At 41.4% G+C, this 19561-nt stretch overlaps 1 protein-coding gene across 1 annotated transcript in view; it reads right to left on the bottom strand.

The window, feature by feature from the left end:
• wnt11 (Wnt family member 11) overlaps positions 1-18453 on the bottom strand; it is a 69754-nt gene extending 51301 nt beyond the window's left edge. Inside the window, exons 1-2 of the mRNA XM_008117779.3 lie at positions 17812-18453; positions 1449-1648 (exon numbers count right to left, since the gene is read on the bottom strand). Of these exons, the coding sequence (XP_008115986.1) occupies positions 1449-1528 (80 nt within the window). The 5' untranslated portion in view covers positions 1529-1648; positions 17812-18453. The remainder of the gene's footprint in view (positions 1-1448; positions 1649-17811) is intronic.
• Between the last annotated feature and the right edge of the window lie 1108 nt (positions 18454-19561).

The raw sequence follows: 19561 nt of genomic DNA, 5'->3' as shown, positions 1-19561 counted from the left end.
TTTCGCTTATCCAACGTTCTGTCAGCCTGTTTATGTTGGATAAGCGAGACTCTACTGTATATGGAGGACTACCTGATTCCCACCCATGCACCGAGGCTTTATAAAGGAGTTTGTACAAGACTGAATGCTTCTCTTTCCATGGATGCATCTGCATTGTTGAACTAACACTTTCACTGCCTTGGCTCGATGCTATGGGATCCTTGGATTTGTAGTTTGGTGGAGTACTAGCACTTTTTTGGCAAAGAAGGCAAAACTACAACTCCCAGGATTCCATGGCATTGATCCATGCCAGTTAAAGTGGTATCAAAGTGCATTAATTCTACACTGTAGATAGTACACCATGCATTGAAATAAGGCCCTTCTGCAGGGCTTTTGTAAAACTAATAGGTCTTAATAGCTCATGCCATTCTAAATATGTAATAACAAGAGTAGCTCACAGCTGGAAAAAATATTGTCTGTTAGGACTGTTTTTGGTTTTCCCCTGACAATAAGTCCAGTTGTGTCCGACTCTGGGGGTTGGTGCTCATCTCCATTTCTAAGCTGAAGAGCCGGCGTTGTCCGTAGACACCTCCAAGGTCATGTGGCCATTGGCATGACTGCATGGAGCGCCGTTACCTTCCTGCCAGAGCAGTACCTATTGATCTACTCACATTTGCATGCTTTCGAACTGCTACGGTAGGTTGGCAGAAGCTGGAGCTAACAGCAGGCGCTCACTCTTCTCCCTGGATTCAAACCTGCGACCTTTTGGTCCGCAAGTTCAGCAGCTCAGCACTTTAATACACTGCACCACTGGGGGTCCCAGTTAAAGTAGTATCAAGGTGCATTAATTCTACAGTGTAGACACACCATGCATTGAAATAAGGCCCTTCTACAGGACGTTTGTAAAACTAATAGGTCTTAATAGCTCATGCCATTCTAAATATGGTTTCTGTAATAACAAGAATAGCTCACAGCTGGAAAAAATATTGTCTATCCAACTCTTATAAGGACTGTAATTAAGGGCTGAAATATGATATGGAGAAATATGTTTGCAACTGGTTTGTTTGCTGCTGGATTTAAGTCTGGACTAAAACATTTAAATGATTGGATTTTTTTGTGCTGTCCAACTAAGCTCTGCGTTGCACAGATGAGGAACTAACTGGCTTTGAGGATGTGTCATAATAATCATCATTATCATCATCATCATCATGAGACTTTCGTCTCTGAAACAAGACAAAAATTGACACATTGGCTACTCCAATACAATCACAGAAAGACCCCAAGGGCCAACTCCATGCTATTAGGCAGAGACACATAATCAAAGCACTCCAAACAGATAACCACCCAGGCTCTGGTTCAAAGCATCCAGAGAAGGAGACTCTTCTGGAGGTTTTGAAACAGAGACTTATGATATAGATCTTTACAATGCTTTGGTAAGTCTTTTCTTTAGGAAAAGGAAGATGACTTACAGCCATTTGATTCCATTGCAAGTCCCGTTCTGCAAAACGAAAGCCAGGAGAAAGGCCACTAGACAGTGTCTCAATGCCATCTTCCGCCGTCCCGTTCTATTTCTCTTCCTGAATTTCTTTCGGAGAGACAAAGACGTATAATGGAGAGATCACCTTCTTGGAAGTGTTTGTTTTCAACAGGAATTCTTCCAGATGCCAACCTGAAGTGAAAGATAAGGGAGAAAGAAGACAAAATGAATGCCCAAGCTGGTTACTCTCACCCAAACAAAGGAGTGCGGAAGGCAATGGAGAAGTCTGCGGATCTTGTGCAGCTTTAGCTGGCCTCCTCCTCACTCCAGCTCTCTCGTCTCCATAAAGAAAACAGACAAGCCGTATGGCTCCCATTACGGCAACATGTTGAAGCCTCCCTGCATGCTTTTGGTTAGTTGCATATGGTGAGGGTTCAGGCTTGAGCCTAGCTTGATCCTCCCGGCTCCCTCCACATTCATACAATCCCCACTTTTTTTTCCAAAGTATATATATTCAATGGAAAGAAAGAGAGCCATGGTATGGCGGTCCATGGTCTATCTCCCGGGAGATTTTCATCTTGATCCGTGCTCATTTGCAAATATATTAAAAGTGGAAGGCTCTGGAAGGGGCAGAAGGCCAGAGCAGATGCCGGTTAATGGAGGTGCCCCCTCTTGATGTGCAGGTGTTGGGGGCTGTTTGTTGCAAGGGACCCCCATCACCACCACCACCTCCTCCTCCTCTTCTTCTTCTTCACACTTCATTAGTTTAATATCTCCCACGTCTGTGTTCAGACACCTGGACGGCAAAGAACGGGTCGAGCCGGATTTAAGCAGACACCCCAAAGAATGTTGAACATCTCCAGAGAGATTTGGAAAGAAGGAGAACGTCAGAGGCTTCTTGGTTCTTACAAAGGCATTTCTTACTACAAGTTGAGCATCCTTTAGCCCTGATTCCTAAATACTCTGAAATTTGAAATTGTCCACAAGGGTGGCCAAAGCTGCATCTACATCAGAAGTTTTCCAACTGTGTGTCACAACCCATTACTGTGTCACACAAATGTACTGAGACAGCACAGAGTCTATGCGAAATAAGCAATAAACTGTATTTTAAATATATATATAAATAGAAGGTTTCATGAGATATGTTGTATCCCCATATTTTTTATGTTATGTCTGTTGGTGTATTTTGGTGTAAGGGTGAAATGTTGATTCAAGTGTTTGGCTGTTGGGTTTTTGCAACTGTGTATTCTGACATGCTTTCCAGCAGCATATGGTTTAATGGCAGGCCATCTTGAGTGATAGCCTGCCTAGCCAATAGGTCAAGCCTTCCGTTCTCAGAAGGGCAGACAGGACATTCGTCATTCTGCTATGGAATGTGGGAGTTTTGCAGAGGATCGGCAAAGAGAGAGGACATGCTTTGCCTTGTTAGGGAAGCATAGGTCCTATGAGCAATGGACTTTGTAGTTGTATATAGTTTGTATATAATAAAGTCTAGGAACCGCTGTGATCAGCTGAATTACGACTGTGGTGTTGTTTGTCGGTGCTGCTTAGCCATATGCTTATGCAGTCTGATGGAGGATGGATTGGTGAGAGGCGTGACTCACCAATAAATCAGGGTGGTTAGGAGCTAATTAACCCCCTGATAATGACCCCATATATACTTGAGTATAAGCCGACCCAAATATAAGCCGAGACACTTAATTTCACCACAAAAACTGGGAAAACGTATTGATTCGTGTATAAGACTAGGGTGGGAAATACAGCAGCTACTGGTAAATGTCAAAATAAAAATAAAAATCGATACCAATAAAATTACATTAATTGAGGCATCAGTATGTTACATGTTTTTGAATATTTACACAAAACTAATTTAAGATAAGACTGTCCAACTCTGATTACCGCATATACTCGAGTATAAGCCAACCCGAATATAGGTCAGCCAGGACCCTCACTCGAGTATAAGCCTAAAAAAGGACTGAAAAACTTGGCTTATACTCAAGTATATATGGTAGGTATGTCTCCCTATCTCTTATAAGAGGTTAATTTAACCTCCGGTTTTCTAGTAAAACTGGATTACTGTGCCATTTAAATGATACATGTCTAAAACATGTGTCACCAACATCAAATGTTTGGAAAGCTCTAATCTACACCACAGAATGAATGTAGTGTGACACACTTTCATTGCCATGGCTCAATGGTGTAGAATTGTTGTGGGTTTACAAGGTTTTTAATCTTACCTTCCTTATAATACTAGGGCTTCACCAAAATACAAATCCCTTGATTCCGTAGCATTGGGCTATGGCAGTTAAAGTAGTGTCAAACTGCATTCATTCTAACCAGTAGACACACCCATAGGTAAAGGTAAAGGTTTCCCCTGATGTTAAGTCTAGTCGTGTCCGACTTTGGGAGTTGGTGCTCATCTCCATTTCTAAGCCGAAGAGCCGGCGTTGTCCGTAGACACCTCCAAGGTCATGTGGCCAGCATGACTGCATGGAATGCTGTTACCTTCCTGCCGTAGTGTACCTATTGATCTACTCACATTGGCATGTTTTCGAACTGCTGGGTTGGCAGAAGCTGGGGCTAACAGCGGGCGCTCACTCTGCTCCTGGGATTCGAACCTGGGACCTTTCAGTCTGCAAGTTCAGCAGCTCAGTGCTTTAACACACTTCACCACCGGGGTTCCCAGACACACCCATAGTTAGTCTGTATTTCTTCTTTAATAACTATTGCCATCTTGACTATAAATGTTCTGGATTTCATGTACAAAATGTTGGAGAAAATGAGCGCAATCAACATGCAATGATGTGACTATAGACACTACTGAGCAGTTTCAGCCCTCGGCTACAGCTTTGAAGACCAGACTTCCACTTTCCTCTCTACCATGTAAACCCATTTTATGACCTGAGAGAAGTTGCACTCTCTCAGCCTCAAAGGAAGGCAAGGGCAAATGTCTTCTTAACACTTCTTGCCAGGAAAACCCTGTGTTGGGTTCGCCTTTAGTTTCTCCATGGGTCAGAAATAACTTCAAGGCAAAGCCACAGCAACCAATCTCATAAAATCATAGAATTGTAAAGTTGGAAGAGACCTCACGGGCCATCCAGTCCAACCCCCTGCAAGAAGCAGGAAAATCTCATTCAAAACACCCCCAACAGATGGCCATCCAGCCTCTGCTTAAAAGTCTCCAAAGAAGGAGCCTCCACCACACTCCGTGGCAGAGAGTTCCATTGCTGAACAGCCTTAAAGACAGCTAAGGTGAAGCAGTGGCTTAAGCTACAGCCTTGGAGACCAGGGTTCGAATCCATGAACTCACACTGGATGATCTTGGGCACGGGTCACAGATTCTCAGCCCCAGACAAACCCCTTCTAAATGCAACACCCAAGAAAACCCCAAGTCAGCAATGACTTGAAGGTGCACAAGAAAAAGACCAATCTCAGTCTCAACACAGAGAATTGTCTTCCTATAGAGCTGTCCTCCCTACCCTATTTCCCTGAAAATAAGACATCCCCAAAAAATAAGACCTAGTAGGTTTTGGTGAATTACTAAATATAAGGCCTCCCCGAAAGTAAGACCTAGCAAAGATTTTGTTTGGAAGCAAGCCTGGCGCCCGCCAAACAAAACACCATAGCATTCAGGATTGGGTAATGTAAATAATAATAATAATAATAATAATAATAATAATAATAATAATAATGGCCCAATTGATTCATTGGAACTTATGCCTCAAGTACCACCTCCCAGCAGCAAAGAACTGGTGGGATCACAAACCTGCAAAAGTATTGGAAAATGAGCACGCAAAGATACTGTGGGACTTCCGAATCCAGACTGACAAAGTTCTGGAACACAACACACCAGACATCACAGTTGTGGAAAAGAAAAAGGTTTGGATCATTGATGTCGCCATCCCAGGTGACAGTCCCATTGACGAAAAACAACAGGAAAAACTCAGCCGCTATCAGGACCTCAAGATTGAACTTCAAAGACTCTGGCAGAAACCAGTACAGGTGATGGGCACACTGGGTGCCGTGCCAAAAGATCTCAGCCGGCATTTGGAAACAATTGGCATTGACAAAATCACAACTGCTAAAGGCCACCCTACTGGGATCTGCATGCCTCATCCAAAAATACATCACACAGTCCTAGACACTTGGGAAGTGTTCGACTTGTGATTTTGTGATATGAAATCCAGCATGTCTATCTTGTTTGCTGTGTCATAATAAAATAATAATAATAATAATAATAATAATAATAATAATAATAATTTTATTTTTATACCCCGCCTCCATCTCCCCAGGGGGACTCGGGGCGGCTTACATACCAGTTGTATATGGAAATAATGGTAGTAACAAGAAATTCTTGACAGGAGTCACAGTTTGTCTGGTTTAGTTATGTTGGTTTGTGATGACAACTACTGTACAGTAGAGAATCAATGTTCATTTTTTTTGTTCAACAATTAATATGAATTCTTCTTCATGGAAAAATAAGACATCCCCTGAAAATAAGACCTAGAACATCTTTGGGAGTAAAAAGTAATATAAAACACTGTCTTATTTTCAAGGAAACATGGTAGAAATCTCTATGTCTTCCAACATAACCAGAAGAAATCGGCCATAGTGTTACATTGGCAGACTTAGAGATTCTTAAAACATTTTTAATCAAACCAGTGACTAACCAAAGTCAAGAAAAGTGGAAGGAGGGAACGACAGTACTGAAAAGTCATTTCTGTGCATGATTTGCCTCTCTCTGTAACGGAAGGTTTTGCTGTAACAACTCCATCAGTGCCTTCCAATATAGAGCATATATGTGTGTCATTAGGAAAAGCAAAGCTGTTGCCCAAGGTGGTCGATAGAGAAAAATATTGGAGGAGACACCCACATGGGAACCCCAAGCAAATCTGTCACTTTTCATGTAGACGGAAGATGCCCTCTCATTGTGCCAAAGAGAGATTCAATTGCCAGATCTTCCAACTCTTTGGCACAGAAGCCAGGAAGAATCATTTGCTTCATCCCAGGCAGAAAACTCTCTCCTTAGGGTGCATCTACACTGTGGAATTAATGCAGTTTGACTCCACTTTAATTGACATGGCTCAATGCTATGGAATCCTGAGAGTTGTACTTTGGAAAGCACCACCATTCTTTGGTAGAGAAGACTAAAGGACCTTGTAAAACTACAAGACTCATTATTCCATAGCATTGAGCTAAGACAATTACAGTGGAATAAAGCTACATTAGTTCCCCAGTTTAGGCTGGATCTATATTGCCATATAAATAGGCTGGATCTATGCTGGATCAATACATTTAATATGCATTCTGAAACTGGATTATATGGCTGTGTAGATCCAGTTATATAGTCAGTGTAAGAAAAAGGTAAAGGTTTTGGTGTCCGACTATGGGGGTTGGTGCTCATCTCCATTTCTAAGCCAAAGAGCCAGCGTTGTCCGTAGGCACCTCCAAGGTCTTGTGGCCGGCATGACTGCATGGAGCGCCATTACCTTCCTGCCGGAGCGGTACCTATTGATCTACTCACATTTGCATGTTTTCGAACTGTAAGATTGGCAGAAGCTGGGGCTAACAGCAGGAGCTCACCCCGCTCCCTGGATTCGAACCTGGTAACTTTTCAGTCTGCAAGTTCAGCAGCTCAACGGTTTAATCCACTGTGCCACCGGGGGCTCAGTGTAAGTGTAGACCAATATAATGCAGCTCAGTGAAGTTAAACTGCATTATATGGGTCTACACTGACCATATAATGCAGTTCCAAACTACATTATATATGGCAAAATGTAGATCCAGCCTTAGATGCTGTCATTAGTTTTCATGGCAAGATTTATTCAGAAGGGGTTTGCCTTTGCCATCCTCTGAAGCTGTGAGAGAGTGCCTTATGGTTTCAAACTGCATTAATTTCACAGTGTAGATGCTCTCAAGGATTGTAAGTCTGAAAGGAAACATAGTAGTGGGGTTGTTAGTCTTTTATTTGTAAAGTCTAATGTACAAAAATTGTACTAAATAAACAAACAGATAAACAAACAAATGACATCCCATTAAATAATAGGGAAGGATTTCTTTAAGGCCACTTGAGATTCGATTCCAAGACGACTTGTTTTGCTAGCTCAGCCCTCTTATCCGCTTTGTTACGCCGCATGTATTGCCAGGCATGCAAAACCAAACAAAGCGAAGCAACAAATGCAGCTGGTTGGCTAATGAATCGTCAACATAACCCACAGAAAACATCTTGCAATGAGTCTTATGGGTTGGTGCATAAACTTATGTGAAAATACATAAACGCATGCAGACACACCAGAGCTTGGAGAAAATGCCTTTTAAGGGCTGAATCCCTCCAAAGCACCTAGAGGTTCTGTGGAGTTGGGGGATCTACATTGTTGAATTAAAGCAGTTTGACACCACTTTAACTGCTATGGTTCAATACTGTGGAATCATGGAAGGTCTTTAGCCTTCTCTGCCCAAAGCTGCTGGTGCAAACTATAAATCCCATTGAGCATTGAGCCATGGCACATTCTCAAGTAGGATCAAAATACTGAAAACATTACTTTTGGACTACGGCTTTCCAAACTCCCAAACAAGAGTCTAATGTCTAGATCAGGCATGGGCAAACTTGGGCCCTCCAGGTGTTTTGGACTTCAACTCCCACAATTCCTAACAGCCGGTAGGCTGTTAGGAATTGTGGGAGTTGAAGTCCAAAACACCTGGAGGGCCCAAGTTTGCCCATGCCTGCCCTATATGGTGGCTCACTCCTACTCTAACCACTATCAAACACTGCTCACAATGAAACAAGGCCAGCTTTTAAGTAAGCACACAAAGGATCATAATAGCATTCATTTTGTCTCCCTAAATTCTTGAAGCGAGCAGTGGATTTTCTTGCTGAGGAAACTTGAGTTAAGATCAGTTCGTAAACCTCCCAAATTAAGACCAGACCTCCTCCTTCTTCCCAAAACTGACAGCATCTCCAGCTTCTGATCAAAAGACATTCCAGCTCAGCTGCAAACTATGCCGATACCAAAGGAATTCCCCCTTCACCGCCTTCTCCCAGAGTGCATCTACACTGCAGAATTAATGCAGTTTGACACCACTTTGAACTGCCATGGCTCAATGCTGTGGAATCCTAGGAGTTGCCGTTTGGTGCGGTGCCAGTGCTCTTTGGCAAAGAAAGCTAAAGACCTTGAAAACTACAACTCCCAGGACTCCATGGCTTGGCTGCTTTGAGTCTCCTTGTGGAAAGAAAACACGGGTATAAGTAAACATAATAATGTTGTTGAAAGCTTTCATGGCCGGAATCACTGCTTTGCTGTGGGTTTTCCAGGCTGTATGGCCATGTTCCAGAAGCATTCTCTCCTGATGTTTCACCCACATCTATGGCAGGCATCCTCAGCCTTGCCAAGGCAGATCTCACAACATCTGAGGATGCCTCCCACAGATGTGGGCGAATTGTCAGGAGGGAATGCTTTTGGAACATAGCCATACAGCCCCATACAGCCATACAACCTAAAGCAACCCAAACATAAAAGTAATAATAATAATAATAATAATAATAATAATAATAATAATAATAACCTGCTTTGATTGAAGTAAAAAAATCAGAAACTCCTCAAAGCACAGCAGACAAAAAACCAGTACAAGAAAACCGCACTACAAACTAGAGCTGACAGCTGGCACAACAAAACATTGCATGGAAAGTTTCTTGACAAAATTGAAGGAAAAGCTGATAAGGAGAAGACCTGGCTCTGGCTCACAAATGGGACCCTGAAGAAGGAGACAGAAGGCCTGATCCTTGCAGCCCAGGAGCAAGCCATCAGAACAAAGGCAATTAAGGCCAAAATCAGCCGATGACCCAAAATGCAGACTGTGCAAGGAAACTGATGAAACCATTGATCATATCCTCAGCTGCTGTAAGAAAATCTCACAGACAGACTACAAACAGAGGCACAACTATGTGGCCCAAATGATTCATTGGAACTTATGCCTCAAGTACCACCTCCCAGCAGAAAAGAACTGGTGGGATCACAAACCTGCAAAAGTCTTGGAAAATGAGCACGCAAAGATACTGTGGGACTTCCGAATCCAGACTGACAAAGTTCTGGAACACAACACACCAGACATCACAGTTGTGGAAAAGAAAAAGGTTTGGATCATTGATGTTGCCATCCCAGGTGACAGTCGCATTGACGAAAAACAACAGGAAAAACTCAGCCGCTATCAGGACCTCAAGACTGAACTTCAAAGACTCTGGCAGAAACCAGTGCAGGTGGTCCCGGTGGTGATGGGCACACTGGGTGCCGTGCCAAAAGATCTCAGCTGGCATTTGGAAACAATAGACATTGACAAAATCACGATCTGCCAACTGCAATAGGCCACCCGACTGGGATCTGCAGCATCATCCCAAAATACATCACACAGTCCTAGACACTTGGGAAGTTTTCAACTCGTGATTTTGTGATATGAAATCCAGCATATCTATCTTGTTTGCTGTGTCATCCTATGTTCTTGTGTCAATAATAATAATAATAATAATAATAATGTGGTGTCAAACGGCACTGAATCTACAGGGTAGTTACACACCCATTCTGCTGTATTATATTGTGCTTTTTGGGAATCTGTACAAAGAAATGATTTAATTAACAGCTTTTTCTCTGTGCTAAAGTTTTCATCCGAAAGTTCCCAATGGTCTACGAACCCCTGGCTCTAAAGCTCCTGGAAAATGATCATTAGAAAAAACAAACTTTTCTTTCTCCCCGTTTGAAACCTGAATCTCTGCAAGTCGAGATAAATTGCTAATCACTTCTTCTGCCATGCCCAGCTGGGAGGCATCAATGCCTTTAAGCCCTGCCTGAAAGAAGCCCACTTCAAACCTTCAGGCCTTAATCCAGGAGCAAACCCTGCCCTGCCTTAGATTGGTTATTTCTGATGTGTTTGTTATCTCTGCTCTGGATTTGAGCTTCTAACACACACAGAGTCCCTTTGGCTTGTTGCTTTATGTTGTTGAGACTCTGGTGAAGTTTCCTTCTCTGGAAGTTTTAAAGCAGAGACTGGATGGCTGTCTGTCAGGGGTACTTTGATAGTGTTTTCCTCCAAGTCTTTTCTGACTATTGCCAACTCCAAGGAGAACTTGCCATGGCTCAATGAGACAGAATCCTGGCATCACCACAAACTAAGAATTAAAGATTCAATTGTATGCTCATCAGCTTTATTGAGCCCAATAAATTTCATTTAAATAATAGGTGATGTCTCTCCATGGATTGAGATGTTTTCTGAGCTCCGCCATTTGTGCTATATTAGACATGCTGTAAATGCGTGATTATGTGACCAGAGACAAGAGCCAGAAGTTATGATTACATGCCGTGCCAGACCCTAAGGACATCCTTTTAATTATATGGCAGTGCAGACAGTGTAATAATAATCATAATCATCATAATCATAATAATCATAATAATAATAATAATAATAATAATAATAATGTTCCCCCTCAAACTCCTCAAAGCACAGCAGACAAAGAATCAGTACAAGAAGACTGCACTACAAACTAGAGCTGACAGCTGGCACAACAAGGCATTGCATGGAAAGTTCCTTGACAAAATTGAAGGAAAAGCTGATAAGGAGAAGACCTGGCTCTGGCTCACAAATGGGACCCTGAAGAAGGAGACAGAGGCCTGATCCTTGCAGCCCAGGAGCAAGACATCAGGACAAAGGCAATTCAGGCCAAGATCGAAAAATCAGCTGATGACCCAAAATGCAGACTGTGCAAGGAAGCCGACAAAACCATTGACCATATCCTCAACTGCTGTAAGAAAATTGCACAGACAGACTACAAACAGAGGCTCAACTATGAGGCCCAAATGATTCATTGGAATTTATGTCACAAGTACCACCTTCCAGCAGTAAAGAACTGGTGGGATCACAAACCTGAAAAGATAATGGAAAATGAACATGCAAAGCTACTGTGGGACTTCCGAATCCAGACTGACAAAGTTCTGGAACACAACACACTAGACCTCACGGTTGTGGAAGAGAAAAAAGTTTGGATTATTGATGTTGCCACACCAGGTGACAGTTGGATTGACGAAAAACAACAGGAAAAACTCAGCCGCTATCAGGACCTCAAGATTGAATTTCAAAGACTCTGGCAGAAACCAGTGCAGGTGGTCCTGGTGGTGATTGGCACATTGGGTGTCGTGCCAAAAGATCTCAGCCGGCATTTGGAAACAATAGACATTGACAAAATTACGATCTGCCAACTACAAAAGGCCACCATACTGGGATCTGCGCCTATCATCTGAAAATACATTACACAGTCCTAAATGCTTGGGAAGTGTTCGACTTGTGATTTTGTGATACGAAATCCAGCATATCTATCTTGTTTGCTGTGTCATACAATAAAATGATGATGATGATGATTATTTATATCCAATCCCCTCTCCCCAGGGGACTCAGTGTGGCTTACAACATAAATAATATTATAAGTGTGATACAATAAAATACATAAAATAGAATAAACAATTAATAACACATCCATTTGATATAAAAATTCCATATAATCTGGATAATATAGCAGTGTAGATCCAATCTGAGTCTACACTGACCATATAATGCAGTTTGTACTGCATGCATTGGTCAGTGCAGATGAAGCCTGAGAGTCTACTTTATTGTTCTGTGACCATAATGCAGCAACACTAGTTAATTTATCATCTCCCCTTATAAATGTATATCTAGTCCTCTCCTAAAACCAGCTAAATCCCAGGAAATGCCAATTACGAAGAATCCCATGACAGGTTAAAGACTCCTTCAATGGAAAGTTTATGGACTCGAGGCCATTTCTTTAAAAGACACATGTCAGGATGTGTAGGGAACCCATAGAAGATAAACAAGACCTTGTGAATAGCCGGAGATAACCAGCCACTTGTTCCGGGGGCTTGACCTGTGACCTGACTTTTCACCTTTGTAAACAAGACAGCTGATAGAGATTTAGCTGTGCGCACCTCTTGGAAATTCCTCTTGAAGTTACACCACTTGGGTTGCCAAAAATATGTGGCACCTTCCCCTTGAAACACAATGCAATGTTTGCCCCACCTGCTGAGGATTCTTTCCAGGGATTTCCACCGAGAAAGCCAGGTTTGCGGTTTGCATCCATCCCAAACCTGCACAAATGCCCAGCCATGCTTAGTGAGGACATTTGGAGAAAATTTGGGTAGCAATACAGGCTGATTTATATGTACAGTAGAGTCTCACTTATCCAAGCTAAATGGGCCAGCAGAAGCTTGGATAAGCGAATATCTTGGATAATAAGGAGGGATGAAGGAAAAGCCTATTAAACATCAAATTAGGTTATGAGCACCAAAACATCATGTTAGACAACAAATTTGACAGAAAAAGTAGTTCAATATACAGTAATGTTATGTTGTAATTACTGTATTTACGAATTTAGCACCAAAATATCATGATATATTGAAAACGTTGACTACAAAAATGGCTTGGATTATCCAGAGGCTTGGATAAGCAAGGCTTGGATAAGTGAGACTCTACTGTACCTCTTGATCTGAAATCGTATGACTAATCTTCACTATTAGCTATTAATACAGACTGAGAATCCCTTATCCAAAATTATTGGGAACAGAAATATCCCATATTTTGGCTTTGGGAATACAGTAGAGTCTCGCTTATCCAACATAAACGGGCCAGCAGAACGTTGGATAAGCGAATATCTTGGATAATAAGGAGGGATTAAGGAAAAGCCTATTACACATCAAATTAGGTTATGATTTTACAAATTAAGCACCAAAACATCATGTTTAGCAACAAATTTGACAGAAAAAGTCGTTCAATATGCAGTAATGCTATGTAGTAATTACTGTATTTTCGACTTTAGCACCAAAATATCACGATGTATTGAAAACATTGACTACAAAAATCCAGAATGTTGGATAAGTGAGACTCTACTGTATTTGCATACTTTGGAGACGGGACTCAAGTCTAATCAAGAAATGTGTTTTCTTTTCATATACATAGAGCCTGAAGGCAATTTTCGCACAATATTTTTAGTAATTTTATGCATGAGATGATTGTGTACACTCAACTATCACAAAGTAAAGGTGTTACTGTATCTCAGCCAGTCACATGGACAATTTTGGATTCAGAAGAAGGGATGCCCAACTTGTACATAAACCCCTAGTAGGTAAATGAATGCTGAATGCTTCTGGTCACTGACATACAAAGGCCATTGTGTATGTTATTGTAAAGAGAATAGGAGCAAAAGGAACAACAGCAGCAATCCATTTGGAAGGAAGTGGCATGGGATTCAATGGAAAGTACAGTAGAGTCTCACTTATGGGCATTGTAGTCCTCTCAAAAAGATAATGTTTTCAAGAACTTCAGTTGCCTCTTATGGTGCATCCATATGGTGCAGTTTGGCACCAATTTACCTGCCATGGCTCAATGCTGTGGTATCCAGGGAGTTGTAGTTTGGTGGAGCACCAGTGGTTTGGAAGAGAAGGCTTGTAAAGCTACAACTCCCAGGATTCCATAGCACTGAGTCATAGCAGTTAAAGTGGTGTCAAACGGCATTTATTCTACACTCATCGTTACATTCCCAGCCTTTCATTCCGGAAACTTTTAAACATTTATTGAAGCCCTGCTCAAGAGCTCATTCACTCTGCTCTTAGAATTTTTCACAAAATTCCTTTGAGATGATCAGTTTACAGCAGGTTTGGAGTGCCAGAGCAGGAGATAAAGAGACGAGTCCCAGGACTGGATGCATTAAGTTTTCAGCACCTCCGAGAGAAGAGAAATCCCAGATACAGACCAGCGGCATTTCTTTCCCTTCTCTCGATTGCACCGATTCTGGGACGTGCGCCCAATGGCCTTTTTGCACAGCACAATTCTACTTTAATTCCCACGACAACCTTCTAAGGACTCTTGGGATTTGCAGTTTAGGCAGAGATGCTTGGAATTATCAGCCGGGGATGCTTAGTACCTCCCTAAATTACTGTATATACTCGAGTATAAGCCTAGTTTTTCAGCCCTTTTTTAAGACTGAAAAAGCCCCCCTCGGCTTATACTCGGGTGAGGGTCCTGGTTGGCTTATATTTGGGTCAGCTTATACTCAAGAATATATGGTACATTTATTATTTTTCTCTATTATTATTGGTATTGGGGCCGGGCTGTGGCGCAGCTGGCTAGTAACCAGCTGCAATAAATCACTACTGACCGAGAGGTCATGAGTTCGAAGCCTGGGTCGAGTTAAGCCCCCGACTATTAAATAGCCCGGCTTGCTGTTGACCTATGTAGCCCCGAAAGACAGCTGCATCTGTCAATTAGGGAAATTTAGGTATGCTTTATGCGGGAGGCTAATTTAACTAATTTACAGCATCATAAAACTGCCAGCAAAACATGAGGAATGGAATAAGGAAGTACAGCCTCTAGTGGACAGTGAAGCAACAGCTCCCCCTGTGGCCGGAATTGTGAAGCTGGAAAAAAAAAAGTTAAATGCCTCTGTGTCTGTCTATATATGTTGTTTGTCTGTTGGCATTGAATGTTTGCCATATATGTGTTCATTGTAATTCGCCCTGAGTCCCCTTCGGGGTGAGAAGGGTGGAATATAAATACTGTAAATAATAATAAATAATATTATTACACTTATTATTTTTCTCTATTATTGTTGCTTCTATTACATTTATTTTACTCTATTATTATTATTATTACATTTATTATTTCACTCTGATCTTATTATTATTATTGTTGCATTTATTATTTTACTCTATTTATTATTACTCGTATTATTTTCCTGTATTTATTATTATTATTATTACATGTATTATTTTACTCTATTATTATTAAAAGGATACATAAGCACATTGACATTGAAGAAGATGAGAATAATGATTTGATCAGAGTTGGACAGTCTTATCTTAAATTTGAGCTTTATGTAAATATTCAAAAACATTTAACCTACTGATGCCTCAATTAATGTAATTTTATTGGTGTCTATTTTTATTTCTGAAATTTACCACCCTCGGCTTATACTGGAGTCAATGTTTTCCCAATTTTTATGTGGTAAAATTAGGTGCCTCGGCTTATATTCGGGTCGGCTTATACTCGAGTATATACGGTACAAATCCCAAGATGTTAGTGGAAACGTGGCATGCAAACTATGAATCGTCAACGTTCCATGTCCGTGGATTCCCCATCCATAGATTCCAAAAACCACATTATTTTTGTGAGTTTATATATGACACACATTTTAATAAGTATTATTATTATTATTATTATTATTATTATTATTTTGTCGAAGGATTTCATGGCTGAAAGCACTGGGTTGCTGTAAGTTTTCTGAGAAGTATGGCCATGTTCCAAAAGCATTCTCTCCTGACGTTTCATCCACATCTATGAGAGGAATCAGTCGGGCCTTGAAGTTGCAAGGCTTTTCAATGGTAATCAAGGTGGTTAATTGCAACATTCACATTTGCCTCCAACTGACAAGAGTTCTTTCTCCCATCCTAGACCTTCCACAGATATATAAAGCTCCCTTGCTGAGTTTTCAATATGCCTCACAACCTCTGAGGATGCCTGCCATAGATGTGGGCAAAACATCAGGAGAGAATGCTTCTGGAACATGGCCATACAGCCTGGAAACCTTAAGGCAACCCATTATTATTATTATTATTATTATTATTATTATTATTATTATTATTCCACTTGCCTTGCCCAAAGGAGATCCAAAGCAGCTTATAAAGGTTTAGTCGTTTACAATTTCACAACAAGTTTACAACAAGTTTACAACGGGTTCTGCCGGCCCGTTTAGCTTGGATAAGTGACACTCTACTGTATATACAAATACAGATATTCAAAAACTCAGTGGGGAAAGCAAAATCCAAAAAGCCACCGGGACCACCTGTACTGGTTTCTGCCAGAGTCTTTGAAGTTTAATCTTGAGGTCCTGATAGCGGCTGAGTTTTTCCTGTTGTTGTTGTTGTTGTTGTTGTTATTATGATTATTATTATTATTATTGTTGTTGTTGTTATTTCTACCCCGCCTTTCTCTACCCTGAAGGGGACTCAAAGTGGTTTATATATGGCACTATTGGTCAGGGTGGTCTCAAAACGAGCCCTCTTCATATGGTTTTCTGCTTTTCCTCTTGAGCCAAACTTGTCCGCAAAACTCCTGCCAATCATGGTACATGGGTGGGACAGTCTCCCTCATTCCCAATTTCTGGCTGCTTTGATAAACGTAACCCATTACATTAATAATTCCCCCTAAAAATAATTCTTAAAACTCACAATTCTTCCAAATTACATTCTTGCTAGTCCTCCCTTTTTATTTCCAGCTTCCTCTTATCAATACAGTAGAGTCTCACTTATCCAACATTCTGGATTATCCAATGCATTTTTGTAGTCAATGTTTTCAATACATTGTGATATTTTGGTGCTAAATTCGTAAATACAGTAATTACAACATAACATTACTGCGTATTGAACTACTTTTTCTGTCAAATTTGTTGTATAACATGATGTTTTGGTGCTTAATTTGTAAATCATAACTTAATTTAATGTTTAATAGGCTTTTCCTTAATATCTCCTTATTATCCAACATATTCGCTTATCCAAGCTTCTGCCAGCCCATTTATGTTGGATAACCGAGACTCTACTGTATCTTGAAAATCGACCACACACACGAAGTCAGGGAGGAATGAAAAATCCTCAAATCCCTAAAATTTCTGGCTAGTATTGGGTATGTACTAAAAGAACCCCAAAATAAATTTTCTGGAGAAAACTAGCCCAGTCTGTTGCTATTAAATACCCAAAGTTATTATTAAAGTTCCCAACATTGCAGGTTTGCAATAATCTAACCAGCAGAAATTACAAAGAATCTCAAATACAGCAGAGTCTCACTTATCTAAGCCTCGCTTATCCAAGCCATTTTTGTCGTCAATGTTTTCAATATATCATGATATTTTGGTGCTAGATTCATAAATACAGTAATTACAACATAACATTACTGTGTATTGAACTACTTTTTCTGTCAAATTTGTTGTATAACATGATGTTTTGGTGCTTAATTTGTAAAATCATAACCTAATTTGATGCTTAATAGGCTTTTCCTTAATCCCTCCTTATTATCCAAGATATTCGTTTATCCAAGCTTCTGCCGGCCCGTTTAGCTTGGATAAGTGAGACTCTACTGTATTAAATGATCTATGATTCTATGATTCTATAAATACCCTGCCTTCCTTTAAAGTTCCCAACATTGCTGGTTTGCAGTAATCTAACCAGCAGAAATTACAAAGAATCTCAAATACATACAGCTATCTTCATGTTTTTTCGCAATAGGGAGAGGAAGAGATATCAGCCAGATCTTACCTTGCAGCAGACTGAACTTGAGTTTCTCCTCCAAATCCTCTTCCTATTATTATTATTTAAAAAATATTGGTACACCAGTTCTTTCCTTTTTAAAAAGTCTCCTTTCTTCCAAAAAGCCTCAGTGCTGGGGAGCTGGTTGCAAGAGACCTCTCCAAACCAAACATTGTTCTGTCCTCTGGCCGTAAAAAGAAAAAAAAATAAGTACTTTAAAAAGTGATAAAGTCGGATGATGGAGTAAACGGAGAGAGGAGAAGCCCACACAGCGAGGGGTTAAAAGGGGAAAGGAGTGAGGATGATGAGGGAGGCGAGGAAGGGGAAAGAGCGAGGCTCTTCTTGGAGATGCGCAATGTTGCGTTTTTACGCACGGAGTCCCCGGTCTAAGCAGAGCAAGAGCAGCTGTAAAACTGCTTTCTGACTCTTTCCTCCCCTTCCCTTCCCAACCTGCTTATATGTCCTCCTCCGGGCTTTGATGTGAGCGGTGATGTCAGCCTGCATTAGCATAACAAAAAGAGAGAGAGAAGGGAGAGGGAGGCAAATACCCCAGCAAGCATTTTGCTGCTTCTCCAGCAGACGGATCACCTGTTTGGTCTATTCAGAGGGGGAAGGAAGAGGCAACAAAAGAACCCTAAAAGGCACATGTTTGCCAAGGGATCATGCCTCCTCCAGTCCTCCTTCCTTGGACCCCCCCCCCCCCAAAATAAACCCAACCCCTCCCTTGCATTCCTGCCAAGGCATATATACAGATTAACAGCAGAGGGCAGGATGCTTAGTGCGCAAAGCAGTCCCATGGATGAGAATGGGTGCTTTCTCCAAGTGGGCTGTCTCCAAAGGTTTTCTTAGCCAAATTTCTTCCTAGATTTGTAGAACTAGAAAGATAGGAAAGACCCCAAGGGCCATCCAGACCAACCCCCCCCCCTGCCATGCAAACATTAGTAGTAAATTTATTTATTTATTTATTTATTTACAGAATTTATATTCCGCTGTTCTCACCCCGAAGGGGACTCAGGGCGGATCACATTACACATATAGGCAAACATTCAATGCCTTTTAACATAGAACAAAGACAAGACAAACATAGGCTCCGAGCGGGCCTCGAACTCATGACCTCCTGGTCAGAGTGATTCATTGCAGCTGGTAGCAGCTGACTTGCCCTCCAGCCTGCGCCACAGCCCGGAGTAAAGGTAAAAGTAAGCCATTGAAATCCACAAGCATGTGGACAACTTCAACAGAAAGGAGGAAACCATGAAAGCGAACAAAATCTGGCTACCAGTATTAAAAAACTTTAATATCAAAACAGTAGATGGGAAGCAACACTCTGAGGGCAGAGGAGCCCCAGGGATGGCTAATGACTGAACAAAGGATGCCCTCCAGGCAAGAGACAAAACCTTTCCAATGCTAATTAGGGTGATTAACTGAAACATTAATGTTGGCTTCCCAGTGACCCTGGACTCTCCACAAGATTTTTTTTCCTTTCCTTGCCTAGTTTATCCATGCCACACAGCCTCTGAGGATGCCTGCCATAGATGTGGGTGAAACGTCAGGAGAGAATACTTCTGGAACATGGCCACACAGGCCAAAACAACCCTGTGACCCCAGCTATGAAAGCCTTCGACAACACGTAAAAGTAAAGGTTTTCCCCTGACGTTAAGTCCAGTCGTGACCGACTCTGTGGGTTGGTGCTCAACTCCATTTCTTAGCCAAAGAGCCGGCGTTGTCTGTAGACACCTCCAAGGTCATGTGGCCATTGGCA

Source organism: Anolis carolinensis, chromosome 3 (genome assembly GCF_035594765.1).
Source record: "Anolis carolinensis isolate JA03-04 chromosome 3, rAnoCar3.1.pri, whole genome shotgun sequence".
Classification (NCBI taxonomy): Eukaryota; Metazoa; Chordata; class Lepidosauria; order Squamata; family Dactyloidae; genus Anolis; species Anolis carolinensis.
The sequence above is the reverse complement of the archived record's forward strand: the minus strand, read 5'-3'. Positions and strand labels throughout refer to the sequence as shown.